This window comes from Penicillium daleae (assembly GCF_028827525.1).
Source record: "Penicillium daleae strain IBT 16125 chromosome Unknown utg000009l_segment0_segment0, whole genome shotgun sequence".
Lineage (NCBI taxonomy): Eukaryota > Fungi > Ascomycota > Eurotiomycetes > Eurotiales > Aspergillaceae > Penicillium > Penicillium daleae.
The window spans coordinates 3,646,258-3,660,781 of NW_026623157.1; the positions used below are offsets into that span (position 1 = coordinate 3,646,258).

At 48.3% G+C, this 14,524-nt stretch overlaps 7 protein-coding genes across 7 annotated transcripts; 2 read left to right on the forward strand and 5 right to left on the reverse strand.

Annotated features, from left to right (window-relative positions):
- Window positions 1-336: 336 nt before the first annotated feature.
- On the reverse strand, window positions 337-1,608 carry N7458_012465 (cytochrome P450; the record flags this gene model as incomplete). The annotated part of the gene is made up of 4 exons (XM_056915847.1): window positions 337-542; window positions 599-984; window positions 1,034-1,173; window positions 1,231-1,608. 4 exons carry the CDS (start codon window positions 1,606-1,608, stop codon window positions 337-339), a joined length of 1,110 nt encoding a protein of 369 aa, XP_056760601.1.
- Window positions 1,609-1,631: 23 nt separating this feature from the next.
- On the reverse strand, window positions 1,632-2,200 carry N7458_012466 (uncharacterized protein). The gene is made up of 2 exons (XM_056915848.1): window positions 1,887-2,200; window positions 1,632-1,857 (listed from the first exon to the last, which is right to left on the reverse strand). The coding sequence occupies exon 1, from the start codon at window positions 2,115-2,117 to the stop codon at window positions 1,926-1,928; it is 192 nt and encodes a 63-aa protein (XP_056760602.1). The 5' UTR covers window positions 2,118-2,200; the 3' UTR covers window positions 1,632-1,857; window positions 1,887-1,925.
- Window positions 2,201-2,977: 777 nt separating this feature from the next.
- N7458_012467 (fungal specific transcription factor domain-containing protein) lies at window positions 2,978-5,369 on the reverse strand (the record flags this gene model as incomplete). The annotated part of the gene is made up of 7 exons (XM_056915849.1): window positions 2,978-3,859; window positions 3,917-4,177; window positions 4,236-4,669; window positions 4,729-5,021; window positions 5,220-5,234; window positions 5,291-5,305; window positions 5,356-5,369. 7 exons carry the CDS (start codon window positions 5,367-5,369, stop codon window positions 2,978-2,980), a joined length of 1,914 nt encoding a protein of 637 aa, XP_056760603.1.
- Window positions 5,370-5,848: 479 nt separating this feature from the next.
- N7458_012468 (oxidoreductase, short chain dehydrogenase/reductase family) lies at window positions 5,849-6,760 on the reverse strand (the record flags this gene model as incomplete). The annotated part of the gene is made up of 1 exon (XM_056915850.1): window positions 5,849-6,760. The coding sequence occupies one exon, from the start codon at window positions 6,758-6,760 to the stop codon at window positions 5,849-5,851; it is 912 nt and encodes a 303-aa protein (XP_056760604.1).
- An 808-nt stretch (window positions 6,761-7,568) lies between these two features.
- On the forward strand, window positions 7,569-8,628 carry N7458_012469 (NADP-dependent mannitol dehydrogenase; the record flags this gene model as incomplete). The annotated part of the gene is made up of 5 exons (XM_056915851.1): window positions 7,569-7,768; window positions 7,828-7,904; window positions 7,966-8,049; window positions 8,104-8,172; window positions 8,228-8,628. The coding sequence occupies 5 exons, from the start codon at window positions 7,569-7,571 to the stop codon at window positions 8,626-8,628; spliced, it is 831 nt and encodes a 276-aa protein (XP_056760605.1).
- Window positions 8,629-9,216: 588 nt separating this feature from the next.
- N7458_012470 (sulfatase family protein) lies at window positions 9,217-11,202 on the forward strand (the record flags this gene model as incomplete). Its single annotated transcript, XM_056915852.1, has 6 exons — window positions 9,217-9,502; window positions 9,553-9,732; window positions 9,783-10,075; window positions 10,134-10,382; window positions 10,450-10,797; window positions 10,849-11,202. 6 exons carry the CDS (start codon window positions 9,217-9,219, stop codon window positions 11,200-11,202), a joined length of 1,710 nt encoding a protein of 569 aa, XP_056760606.1.
- Window positions 11,203-11,615: 413 nt separating this feature from the next.
- Window positions 11,616-13,232, reverse strand: N7458_012471 (D-aminopeptidase; the record flags this gene model as incomplete). The annotated part of the gene is made up of 1 exon (XM_056915853.1): window positions 11,616-13,232. One exon carries the CDS (start codon window positions 13,230-13,232, stop codon window positions 11,616-11,618), a length of 1,617 nt encoding a protein of 538 aa, XP_056760607.1.
- Window positions 13,233-14,524: the final 1,292 nt, after the last annotated feature.

The following is a 14,524-nucleotide window of genomic DNA, read 5'->3' on the forward strand; positions in this document are numbered from 1 at the left end:
TTTACCCAATTTGTTTTGGGCAGGTTTTGCATTCATTGATGGACCGTCTAAGACTCCTTACTTTATAAAACCAGTGTTGTCTCCTCGTCTCCTGTAAAGAAGGGCTGCGACTCTTCAAGTGCCAAGTCCTTGCCTCGTTAGACTGAGGCTGGGACTGTTTCCTGAGTTGAACTGCTACAAAGTTTGATCGCATTAAGCTCGATTACTGAAAGATTTCAGTGATAACATCCACCAGCTCAGGGTCATCTCACTTCTAGGTGATACATCAGAGGAATTTCCGGGAATACGTGGGTAACACCAAGTAATAGGAAGCCAAAGGCAGACTTGACAGGTCATTCACTGCCCGGAGACTGGACCCTTTCGCTTGCTGAAAACCAGATGGAGAGGTGGCACTGCCATGGTGAAAGTATCCTTGGAGTCCTCATCGAATCTCTTTCCATCCTCCCCAGGCGCCAGTGCGATATTAAACTCCCTTGCGATTGACCAGATGGCCATACGCATTTGGAGATATGCCAGTTGCTTGCCCGCACAGGCATAATGACCTTGAATTGAAGGTGAGCATGATCGATAATGAAAATCATGGACGAGAATTTCTTACCGATAGTGAAGGGGAAAAACGCTCGATCCTCAAATACTAAGCCTTGGTCTTTCTCAAGCCATCGCTCTGGGAGAAACTCCAAGGGACGAGAAAAGTTGCGTGCATCTCGTTGCAGCAAATATTGTGGAACAACAACAATCGTATTTCCCGGAATCCAAGTTTCATCAATATAAAGACCCTCGGGAGGTGTGACCCTCATCTGACCGCTAGGCACGACAGGTTTCAAACGAAGAGTTTCGTTGATTACTGCCTCAAGGTACGGCAAGGGATGTGCAATATCGTGGACACCCTGTGCCTCATCAACCACCGTTTGCAATCTCTTATGCACCTCCGGATGAGTCGCAAGATAGTACAGAACGTGGGCGAGGGTTGTAGCGGTGGTATCACTATTTTCATCAGAATTCTGTTCATAGAAACAGATAATGATAAACCAACCTCCCAGCGACAACCACAAGTCTACCCTCATCATATAGAGATAAGTCCGAAGCGGGTACGCAAGCATCGCCGTCATCCTTTGCTTTCAACAGCCAGGAGACGACATCAGTTGGCTTTTTTTCAGCATCATTGCGCCATTGCTGTTTGTTATCAGCGAGTGATCGTGCATCTCCCATGAGTCCTCATGTCCGCCATACCTTCTTTCGATTCTCTACTTGCTCAATGCAGTATTTATTGAAGATCGCGTAGGGGCCGCCAAGTCCAGGGATGCGGACGAGCAAATGCAGAACCCATGGAACTGCACCGAGAAGACCAATTTGCTCTAGCTGCGCATGCATGGCAGTAATTGCGTAATGTTCAGCACCGTCCTCAAGCTGGCCAAAGTCCTTTTTGAATGCGATCTCTCCCATGACATCGAAAGTGTAATATTGTGTCCATTGTGTGACATTGATGGTTTTGGAATCCCGCTCTTTAAGTTGCTTGATCAAGGTGTCAACCTTCTTCTGAATGTTAGGTTGATAGCTGGAAAGTGCTACACAGTTAATCAAGTACACAGTCAGTTCCTTGACAGACATTGCAAGAGGAGTTTGATCTAACTCAACCTTTCGTCCCAAGGCCTCTATCCCATGCTCTTCGACGGCCGCGGTGGAGTTCACGATCTCTCAAAGCTAGGAGGCCTATTTTGTCGGGATTATCGGAAATCTGGCTGTACCAAGGCCCTCTTGAACACTTGGATTGCGGGCCATGAATGATTCGCACCGCTGACGAGCGATTGACAGAAATCTCGCGAGGCCCTATCAAGCCAATAAGTTCAGGATTGATCCCTTGAAGAAGGTGCAAGAGAGTGATAGACCTGTTCTAACGAAATCCCCGTACTCCGCATGTAGCTTCTCTAACTCAAGGTGATATTTGAAGTCAGAGCGTTTGATGATCGATACATTATAAAATCGGCTGATCTTTGCACCCCATGGTCCAGGAAAATGTCGCAAGCGATGGAAGAATAACCGATAGACCACGGTGCTGGCCCCCAGGCTTGCAAGGAAAGAAAGGAAAGCGAGTGAAGATTTCGCGGTCGCAACGACATAATCAACACCTAGTAGTTCCGTGAACGAGATAGCCAAGCCGGCCCAGGTAGCGAAAGCCCCAATGAGCAAGCTACCGACAGAGCTGTCAATTTCACTGGTGAGTATACATAAATGGAACAAGATACCCAGGATACCAAAAGTCACAGCGATGTGACTATTGTCTGAAAAACAACCCAAGAACAATGATGAGTGCATTTTGATATTTGGTGAGAGTATCCAAAAAATCCTTAAATATCTTAAAGACAACGATGTATCGGCCTAATCTATCGCAGTTAAGGAACCAGGTGTATGAGTCTCCGTATTGCCGACCCTCCAATATTGAAATATGCTGCCTTTAATTTGACACTTGGACCATGCATATGCAACACGGCTGCAAATACAATCTCTTTGTGGCTAGCTATAAGCCAATGACAAAATCCGATTGGCGCCTTAAGGCGACCAACGTTGCACGACATGTCAACACATGCTTGAATATGCACCTGAAAAGCCTCCGATATTATGACTGGGTGATAAACGGGCACAGACCAATTTTCCAAGGATAAATCAGTCGTAACATGATGTTGGGAGACCTGCCACTGAGGCAATTATGCTGGATGGCGATAGGTACCCTCAAGACTGTCCAATCCTAGTCCATGAGGTATCAGCTCGCCAACATTACATGCTTTAGTCCCATGCTGAAGCTCAGTTAAAGACGTCATGATCACCCCATAATGGGCTGACTTGTGCGGGGTCTTTGCGTAGGTAGGATAGCTACCATGTGCCCTGGAGCACCCGCTATCTCCATGGACCGAGGCACAATTTGCACAAAAACTGGATTGTGTAAGTGAGGATAAAATCTTGTCCAAAAGAAATAAACCTGTTAATATGTGTTTGATGGGACATAATCAAATGCTCCAACCTCATCCGTGCTTGGAAAACCTCTCAACCCATGAAATAGATCATTGCCCCATGACGGATCCTCAAAGAGCATTTGAAGTGTAGGGTCCACAGAAAATGACGCTGATGGTATCCCGGCATCTTCTTGCAATAGATCAACTTGATAATTGGATCGATCACCGTCAGATATAGCTGAGCATTGTCCTTGTTGCTGAATTTGATCTCGTAACCTGTCTAGAACAGCCAGGCACCGTGTTGCAGCTTTGTCCTTTTGGCTCAATGAGACCAAGCAGTCACGAGCTCTGGAAACAGACAAGAGCCAGAGGTCTTGATTTCTATCTTCCAACCCGGATTCAATGGAATGGAGTGACCGAAGATGGTGGATGCTGAGGACAACTGCCGCCTGGAAGAGGAAGTAGGTTGCGTACCAACTCAGGCCAGCGTGGACTATGTCGATATTATTTTGGAGGAAATTTGTAATCTCCTGTATTGTCTCAACTGCTGTGAGATGGCAGATGCTTTTGGCTTCTTCGTGATCGGAAGGAAGATTGCATAACTTCTGACTTCCCCACCATAGCATCATTCGAAGGTTTTGCTCCTTCCATATGATAATTGCACGGGGTCCCCGAAACCATTCTGGAACCGCATTGGCGGTAAAGTAAGAAGGCAGTGATAACTTCCAAGCATTGAACTGATGGTTGATTGAACGAGAAACTCTCAGGTCCCATGAGGTCTTGTTTGTCGACGATATGAGTTCACCAAACACAGCATTTGCGATCGATGTCAAGCGTGACTGTGCAATGATTGCCGAATAAGTGGTCGGAAGATCCATTGCTGCCGGCAAGATAGATTGTAACGTGCAAGCCTGTGATGGAAGTTTAGTAAGTCTTGTTGTTTCAAAAAAGAATTCAGATTCTCTCACCGAATCATCGATATTTCGCGGAAGGTGAGTTTCAATGAACGAGTCGGAAACAGTTATTGGCCTTCCAGTTGTGATGCTGAAGCCCGAGTCAAAGCAATAGACTATCCACCAGACTACTCTTCGGCGCTCATTGGAGAGTGTATCTTCCACCGTCACCGTGGGAATCTCTCGATGAAGGCCCAAACCAAGCGCCATTCGGTGCGCAATTCCAATGAAATTGTAGCCGGTGTTAGGCCGATCTCGCTTTTGAAGATAGTTGCCCTGCACAACATTAACTTCATGATGCCTGAATTGGGAGAATCATTATTGGTGAGCTTACCATCAAAAGGCAAACCTGGACGTTCAGCAGAGTTCCAGACTCTAGCATGCGCATTGACATACATGAGCGCGCAGCCATGTAAAATCTGGATTGCTCAGCTTCTGACTCTTCACCTAGAATCCAGTGACCAATTGCAAAGACAAGGTGGAATATAACGTGCCAGCTTGACCGTGAATTAACTTGATAGCGATTTTGGAATTTCTCTCGAAAGGTCTTCTCGTGAAGGATAGGGTACGAAGGGTTATACCATCTAAAATAGGCATCAACAAGGCTCTCTAGTGTGGAAGCGTCCGCAAGGTTCACAAGTTGTGAAGGACTACTGGTCTGGTTACTGTTTGCGGGAGAGCCATGTGGTCGATGCCTCGAACAGGAGGTGGTATTATCAGGAAGAAGGTTTGAAATCGCGTTGAGCATTGTTGACCCTGAGGTGTTACCTATGATCTAGTCAGCGCCTGTTCAGAATTTCTGCCTTAAGAGGCCTCAACAATCTCACCCAGGTAGCCGGATTCCGTTCGTCGGGTCGGAAGCAGAGCCATCCCATCTGGTGCATCTTTCTGTACTCGTAATGGAGACATAGTCGAGGATTCACTCCATTCAAATCGATCCAATGAAGGAGCACTCTCTGAATCAGATTCAAGACCCTCAGGTCTTTCCATGGACACAGTCGGCTTGGCCTCAGCATTCTCTATCATTGAATCCAGGGCCACTTGGATATCAATATCGGGATTAAATCTGTGAACTAAGGAGATCAATTTTGCACATCGCAGCTCTGCTGCATCCAGATTTCTAGAACCATGTCAGAAAAGGCAGGGAGCCCCAAACATACTTTCGACACTCACTTTCTCGTCAGCGGGGTACGAGCCGGGGGTCGGCCAAAGACGCAGTTTTTATTTGTTCGAGAACAGTATGAGCATGGCAAAGAGCCAGAGCACTAGTTGTTTCTTAGTATACGTTGATAGTCCAGGCTCCTCTTAGGAGTCGTACCTTGCTTTTTCGCTTCTGCAAGATCGTTGTAATCAGTGATGAACAACACAGAAAGAAAGATGTTTTCTTACACGACACTCTGTACACTATCAGAAGTCAGTATTAAATCAATCGCAACCCCAACATGAGTAATTACCGCTCGAAGATCATGTGGACCGGACGATGGACGCCCGACCTTCGGCATTTTCGAGGAGTGTCAAGGCCAAGATCAACCCTTGCTTCTGGATGATCGATCTTAATTCCTCAGGGCGGCATGTAACGTCAAATCGCGTTTGATTCGATTGCTGGACATGAAAAATTGAAGATAGGATAGACGATGATCCAGTCCCTCTCTTTGCGGGGCAACATAGTTTCCTGTGGATGAATCATCGGACCGCAGCCGTCCGATCCGATACATACACTGGGATATGGCTTAAAGACACGCCCACTCCCTCCGTTGATAATAGGAATTGCCTTCAGCAACACTCCCGAGATATAGCACTCTCTCGATCCGTGGTGCTGACTTTTACTTCGTTCTTTAATATTATTCAGCGTTCATGATGGTCATCGCGCCCCTAGAAGATTATCGCAAGCCAGCTTCTAGAACCTTTGTTATTACTATATACACGGCGAAGGACATGATGTAACAATTAAAATACAGTTGCACCTCCATCAACAAGAATGTCCGACCCATTCATATAAGTCCCGGCGGAGCTAGCAAGTAGCACAATTGCTCCTGTCAGCTCAGATGGGCTGCCCATTCGCCCACTTGGGTTTCGCTCAGCCCAGAGTCGCCTGTGGGCATCTAGTCCCTTCCCTTCATTCAAAATTGTATCCATATAGCCCGGGCTCACACTGTTGGTTCTGATGCCATACCGAGCCCACTCTGCAGCAAGTGAGCTTTTTAGCATCAAAAGTGCGGCCTTGCTAACATTGTATGCCACCTGAGGCTGTGGGTAATTCACGCGATGTGCCGAAATGGATGCCACAAAGGTAACTGAGCCTCCAGTTCCTCGCTTGACCATCTCCCGTGCAGCTGCTTGGGCACAGATAAATGATCCAGTAGTATTAATGTCGAGGATCTTTCGCCATTGCGAGACGGGCATCTCAAGGGTTTCGACACAACCGACGACCCCGACAAAGCAGACAAGGATATCGACTGACCCAAGTAGACGAACTGTTTCTTCCATTGCGTCGCGAACTGCATCCTCGACAGTGACATCAACTTTCTGGGTGGAAATCTTAGCGCTTGGAAATTTCGACCTCAATCTTCCGATCTCCTTTTCGCTGCTTGCGGGATTGACATCGAAGATCATGAGGCCCTGAAGGCCATGTTCAAGTAGAGCTTCGCAAGATTGAAGACCTAGCGTGCCGGCACCTCCAGTGACGACGGCATTTCCTCTAACGGAGAATCTCTTTTGAGCACCAACTGCAGGGTCGGCTTCAGATGTTGAAGTTGGGGGCGGGGTCATCGAAGCGGGGCTGCCATCGCTGAGGATCATCGATGGGATAGACCTTGCGGCGAGGGCATCGCGGTCGGTCAGATCGTTTGAAGGCGCCATGGTGAGACCAAGAAGAATTTATATGGAGCTGGAGAAAGTGGAAAGGTAATGCAATTAAAAGAATAGCATCAAAGGGAGCGAAAGACGCTTGAAAGAGACGAATTTAAATGGTTGCATACAGGAAGTACAGCACAGTCCAGACGCAGAAAGTGTCGACTGGCCCAATCAAGAATTATTGCCACCGAGGTAAGATCGGAAATTTGTTGTCCGATCTGATATTTAGCCAATGGCGATGATTCTCACAGCTTGCTTCATACAAGTTCCACTATTGCCATAGTATCATGGGTGCCATGGAAGAGGCAGTAGGAGAAACAGTTTGAGCGCTACTTCGAAAGCATCGGGCCACAAAACGCCGATGAATGTGGACCACAGTGTCCTGGGGTCAAGCAACTCACCCAGTCGCCTCGGTTAATTCCCGATGGCGGGGTTCTGGTGGAAATAGCCGCATTTGTACTTGGCCATCAAGTCATGGGTAGTTGAGGTACTTTCTAGCCATCTTAAAGATTACAATATGAGCCACTCGAATGCATTCGGGTTTTCCAGGAGTTGCTCAAATTCTTTTCACTTATTTCTGCCTTTTGTTATTCAAGAATCAAAGTGACATGAGAAGCTAGGCGCTAAATGTAGAGTTTATTTTAATTTGATCTCCTCGTTAATTTACCGCAGCGAGTGCCCCGGCGGACAGTATACCGAAAACGAGTGGGTCACTTCGTTACATCTGCTCAGTTATAAAGCCAACCGAGGAGAGGCTTGGAGGATTTCATTTTCCTACACAAACCTATACCGCCACAATCATAATCACCACAATATGTCTATGTCTATCGAGGATAGCGCTCCGGCACGCGAGGGATTTCCCCGGCCTTTCCCAAACACACCCTCGAATGTGTTGGAACAATTCCGCCTAGACGGCAAAGTTGTGGTCGTTAACGGCGCCGCTGATGGAATCGGTCTGGCGGTAGCACAGGCTATGGCTGAAGCCGGGGCCAATGTCGCCCTGTGGTACAACTCGTAGGTCATTCAGTTCCGATCGAGTGTCTGTACAGAGGTAATACTCACAATAATGCAAGAAACAACGCAGCTATTGAGAAGTCTCAGGAACTCGCAAATCTACACAACGTGAAATCCGCTGCTTACAAAGTGGATGGTAAGCCATCGAAGATATTCAAAATTTTGGAGTTCAGTTAGACTCACTTTTCTCAATACAGTCTCCGAGTCAACGCAGGTTTCCGAGACCATGGAAAAGGTTGTTGAAGATTTTGGCAAAATTGATGTTTTCGTTGCCAACGCAGGTGAGTGACACATTAAGAACCGTGTCACTCTACCCATGCTGACTTTGACACAAGGAATGGCTATTTCCAAACCTATCCTGGAGCAGACTCTAAGCGAGTATCAGAAACAGATGTCCGTGAATGGTATGACTCCTCATCTAGCAGAATGGCCATAATGTGTAATCTAACATGTATCCAGTTGACGGAATCGTTTACTGCGCCAAATATGCGGGCCATGTCTTCCAACGTCAGGGCTTTGGTAACCTCATTATTACCTCGAGTATGAGTGCTCATATCGTCAATGTACCCGTTGATCAGCCTGTGTACAACGCTACCAAGGCGTTCGTTACCCACTTCGGGAAGTCTCTTGCCCGCGAATGGCGAGAGTTTGCTCGGGTCAACATTGTCTCACCGGGATTCTTCGATACAAAGATGGGGGCCAGCCCGCTTTGCCTCAATGAAGCATATCGTATGTCATCTCTGGGACGACAGGGCCATGTTAAGGAGATCAAGGGATTGTATCTCTACCTTGCAAGTGATGCTTCAACTTACATGACTGGAAGCGATGTGCTCATCGATGGTGGTTATGTTTTGCCTTAAGCCCCAGACTAGGACCTTTAATTAACATAGAATAAAGTATTGCCATTGGAATGAATTCATGCTTGTTCACCATGCCGCCGAAATCTTGGTACGAAACCTTCGTAAACACGCAAGCTTCCCGGTATGGCGCTTTGTCCCCCGATATGGCTATTCCTGGCACAGTCTATCCCATCTTTCGCCGATCAGTCTTTTTGGAGTAAAAGAGTCGATGGTATCCCCTTATAAGTAACGTCAATTGGAAGGCCCCGAGGCTGAGTGATCTGAGCTACGCGCGGCCCCAGGGTCCAAAATCACACAGATTAAGTTGTGGGGGCTGGCCCCTACATGGCTTGGATACGTAAACCCGAGGGGCGGAGATTATCGAGGAAGCAATTTGAAATATTATAGGCTCATGAATAATAGTCCCCTAATTCCTTTTAATATCAATCTTCGAGGCCACCAACGTTTGGGGCACGACCGCAATATGATACCCCATTGAGGAAAAGCTTGTAGCATAGCTGAAATACGTTAAAACTTGATATAAGTGAGAGGTCTGTCTCTTGGAACACAATCTTCTTGGAATCAATTATCAATTCCAAGACTCTCGAGATGAAGCTAGGAGTTACCACTATCGTGCCTCTCTTGATGGGGACCGCCGCCCTGGCGGCAGATGCAGCCTCCAAGCCAAATTTCATCATCATTCTCACTGATGATCAAGACCTTCGTATGGGATCCATGGATCACTTGCCAAAGGTGAAGAAGTATTTGACCGACGAGGGCATGTTTTTCAACCATCATTATGCTACGGTGGCTTTGTGCTGCCCATCGAGAGCGAGCATGTGGACCGGAAAGGCAGCACACAACACAAAGATCACAGATCTAAAACCACCCTACGGTATGAAAGATGGAAATCTGGAATGAATTTGCCTTGCTAAGTGGATTCAGGTGGATATCCCAAGTTCATCTTGGAGGGATACAACAAGAAGTGGTTGCCAATCTGGATTCGGGAAGCTGGTTACAAAACTTACTTTACCGGTAAACTGATGAATCAGCATAATATCGACAACTACAAAGACGGGCTGGGTGATATGGGATTGGATGGGCATGACTTTATGATTGAGCCAGGTAAATTGAACGGCACTTGGCAGATATAGATGTCTCCTAACTCCTGGTAGGCACTTATCAATACGTGAACACCACCATCCAACACAACATGGACAAGCCTGTCTCACACCCTGGACAATATGCAACCGATCTACTCGCAGATCTGTCCATTTCCTGGATCGATGATGCTGCTGAGAAAAAGTCGCCCTTTTTCCTTGCCATCAACCCGGTCAATCCCCACGGTAATTACGACTGGAACAATGGAAAACCGAGGTGGACTGCGCCTGTACCGGCAGACCGCCACAAAGATGATTTCCCAGGCGCAATAGTCCCGCGTGATACCAAAAACTACAATCCTGACAGCGTGGGTACCCATCTTCTTTGTCAAATGGCTCGAGTCGCAAGCTTACACTTCAAGACAGCCGAGTGGTGCCAGCTGGGTTCACGGACTGGATAAGCTGGATGACTCCACAATCAAGGATAATGACAACCATTATCGTCGTCGGCTTCAGGCTCTTCAGGCTGTTGATGATTTGGTTGAGAAGACTATTCAGCGACTGGAGTATCATAATATGCTCGACAACACTTATATCATTTACACATCGGACAATGGCTTCCATATCAGCCAGCACCGGTTGACTCCCGGAAAGCGATGTCCGTATGAAGAAGATGTGCGTTATACCTCTCATGTCGATTTTCTCGAACCGATGCGCAGATAAAGTGCTAATTCTTCAACAGGTCAATGTTCCTCTCGTTATTCGAGGCCCCAAGGTACCAAAAGGGAAGACTGTCGACTTTGTCACCTCTCATCTGGATATTGCCCCTACGGTTGTCAACTGGGCTGGTGCAAAGGGACCTGGAGATTTCGACGGCGCGGTAATCCCTGCAGACGGTACACCTGGATCTCAGGAGCCTTGGGAACATGTACAGGTTGAGCACTGGGGACTTGTATCGGACAAAGACAATGTTCCTAAGGATCTAATTGGAAAGGTAAACACGTACAAAGCTATTCGGGTGATTGGGCCGAAATACAACCTGTATTACGCGGTCTGGTGTGACGGAGACCATGAGGTCTACAATATGGCGGTAAGAACCTTACATTTCCAGACTCTTCCAGCATTAGCTAACAATTCAAAGACCGACCCATACCAAATGAACAATCTGTACAATTCATCTCAAACCGTCCTCGGTGCTTTAATGAAGAAGCTCGAGGACAGGTTAGATGCGCTGACCCTCGTTCTGAAATCGTGCGCTGGTGATTCGTGCCGCCAGCCTTGGGAGCAACTACACAAAGACGGTAAAGTGAAAACATTGGTTGACGCTCTCAAACCAGAGTTCGACGACTTTTACAAGAATCAGAATAAGGTCAAGTTCGCTCAGTGCGCAAAGTCGTACTTTGTGCAGAATGAGCTGCCGATTAAGTATCATACCTATAGGAAGGACGGTTCGATTCAGGATCGGGATGTGGATTGGTGGATGCATGCGGGTTGATTTTTTGAGGGTCGTGATTTTTCTCAAATTGTGAATGTCTGTTGATGCTATTGATTATTGGGAGTGAGGCGTACACGATTTGACCTCTCTGCGTGTCTTGAATATCCCGGAATTGCGAAATTGTTTATCGGGCTTGCATCCTAAGATAGTAGCGCGGAAAATGGGAGAGATATAATAGGTATTTATCGAATTGGTAACGAGTGACATATGTATCTGTTCAAACATCTCGTGACAATATAAAAGTCTGGTAGGCTGACTCAAGAATTTCGGCTAAAATCCAGGAAGTCCCAGCGTACTAGATACTAATTATATAGTCTTGGGTATTTCCAACTGACGCCCTCAACCAATTTCCAACAGACCAGCTGAACGAGCAGGAAGAGTGATCTTCTGCGCCTTAAGCGAGAAGCACGAGCTTATTGCTTCTTGACAAAATCCAGTCCCCTAGCTAGCCAACAACCGGTCTTAAAGCCCACGACGGAGCCACTCTCGTCGCGATGGATCACCATAGTCCAGTCTCCTGGTGCTGGCGCATCCAGCCCACGGGGGCAGCTCAGGGCCCACACATCATCCCCAAGATAACGTATCGGCGTGACGATACCCTGTCCAAGGTATCCGTCGAAGCACCCGTACAACATGCCTGCCTCTCCAATACAGTGGAAGGTAGAGTCAACCTCCTCACAATAATAATCACCCGTCAACGCCGGCTCCTTGAGACTGCTATCACGCGGAGTGAGGCGCCGGGCTTCAAGTTTCCGGTTCTCCGACACGCGATGAATGTGCAAGACATCCCCGTCAATGGACCCAGTCATCGAGCGGGATTTGCCGTTCTTCGCATCAATCAACTTGAGCGATGCGGGCTCCAAATGGGCGTCGTATGTAACCAAGACTTCCCCTTCTCGCGAGCTCTTGGCTACAGTGATTGCCAATTGAGTAGCCTGGTCGAGGAAAACGCCATACCATTCTGCGGCAGGTTTCATGGGCGCGCTTTCGGGGTTAGGTCGATTCAATACACCTCGAAGGATATCTTCAACCGCTGCGGATGCATCGGCCTCGTGATTGAATAGAACCACGACGGATAGATGCTCCTGTGGCACATGTTTCCGATGTAGCCGGTATCCTCTTAAAGCTCCACCATGACCGATTGCGTTGATGCCATTGATATCCACATGACTCAGACCATAGTGATACCTCGCAGCCGCACCATCGCTATAGGTCTGTGGCCTGGTCGCAGTGTAGTACCAGCTCTGCGGGTCAGCAGACAACTGGTCGAGGTACTTCTCATAGGCGATCATATCATTCAGAGAAGCTACCAATCCGGCATCGCCCGACCACTCCATGCGGTTGACTGCCTCATAGAATCCGTGGTCTTCGTTCCCTTCGTAGCCAACGCAGGGTGGTGGATGGTGGGCAGTGTTCGGACAAAGCAGCGCAGTTGTCATTCCTGCTGGCTTCAAGACTCTCTCCTCGAGCAGTTTTCCAAGTGGCTCCCCAGTGACATGCTCAATGATTCGTCCCAGCAAATAGAAGTTCACATTCGAATACGAGTACTCCGTCCCCGGTTCGAAGTGCAGCGACTTGGTCCTATCCAGCATCGAGGGAGTATCCCTGTCAATCAAGAACTCATCCTCTGGTTTGGCTCCCCATAGAGTCGTCATAGCCCAGTAATCACGAATGCCGGACTGCATATCGCACAGATTCTGGAGCGTCAACCCCTTCTCTCGAGCCATGGGGAGCAACTCATGCAGCTTCTCGATGAATTGACTCTGCACATCGCCCTTGGCCGCCATCGTAGGGGTGGGATTCCGATGAAGATCCATCATCAACCCGCACACAAACTGCTTAGTGATTGAGCATATTGGGAATTGGGTTGACGGGTCCACGGGAATGCGACGAGACTGGTCGGCGTATCCCCAGACACGTTGGCTGATGACCTCGCCATTCTTGATGACTGCCAAGGCACCGCCGGGTCCTCGGTAGCGAAGGGGAATCACATTAATGATTTCTTCGATGGTCTGCTTCTGGACCGACATGCTGGACGTTGTTTGTGGGAGAGAAGAAGGTCCCTCGGCTGACTCCGCTTTTGTGGCAAGTGAGGGGCAAGCGCGTATCTCCTTCATGTTACATCAAACCCTTGAAATACAGTACTGTAGATTGATCAGTGCAACTGCAGAGAATCGACGTCTCCAAAAATGGGAGTGCTTCAAGCGACTCTATTGACCAAATTCCATGGGCCAATTTGATTGGCTGTCTTTTGAAAAGCACCTATTCCCCTTAGCACACTGGCTGCCACTGTGGCAAGGCTAAGGAATAGTTACCCGGCTTACCCCAGACTTCCACAGCCATCCTTCTTCCCGAGCCCGGGTTTAGGCAAAACCGGCTGAATTCGAGAGAAATCAACCTGAACTGGGGCTAGACTGCAGGAACCCCCAAGCATGTACTCCGTACCTTTCTAGACCCTCGACTCCGTACGTGGACCGATGATCGCAAAGCAGGAACCAAGATCGCTCCGGGATGAATTTGAGTTTGTGGTCGTGGCCAGCATGCTGGCCTGCCATCCTTGGTCGGTTCCAACGAGTCTTCCAGCTCGAGTTCGTATTGTCCGTGGCTTTCGGGACCGTGCAGGTTTATCGGTGTGGATGGAAGTGCGGATGTCGGCAGTTCAGGGTACCCAATGAATCCCGGCATAAGGCAGCGGTGGTTCTGGTTCATCTCAATCCCTGTCCGACCGCCGCGTAGGAAATGACCACCTCCCGACATGGTTTCATGGCTAATTGCAAAGTCCGTGGCAAATTTTTCTTTTTCGACTTGGTGCCTGGCCGTGGCAGGGTTCAAGGGGCTGTGGACACGATCAGCTCCTTGTTCTCAAGAAGTGAACAATAGACCATGAACGGAATCTGAGATCATCTTCGACGTGGAATAATCGAACCGTGTATACTCCGTACTTCCTCCCGCATATACCACCTCGACCCCAATCGATCGGGCCGGTAAAACCTTCCGTGGCCGTAAGCGAAAGGCCTGATCTCCGCACTGCAACTCTCTCTCCCCACCCGCCAGGGGCTGATTGGGGGGTTTGAGGACACGAGTGGCAGATTCGTTCTTGTTTCCAGCTCATATAGTCATCCTATGCACACCAAAGTCGGAGTCTGCGTGTTTGGAAGAGTGTTGAAAGGCTATTAGTCTCATTATTCCTTCCAGGACTTCCATCGAACGACCTTTTCGGGTCTTTCCACCACGTGCCTCTGGCATTTCCCCGCCTTCTCCAGATTTTCCCCCTCCGATTCTCCGAAACCTGCAAATCCTCTTTCATCCCACAGAGTCCCTG

Bases quoted from the DNA above. Each gene is read 5' to 3' on its own strand.
- N7458_012466 (XM_056915848.1), bottom strand. From the start codon at position 2,117: ATGTCGTTGCGACCGCGAAATCTTCACTCGCTTTCCTTTCTTTCCTTG.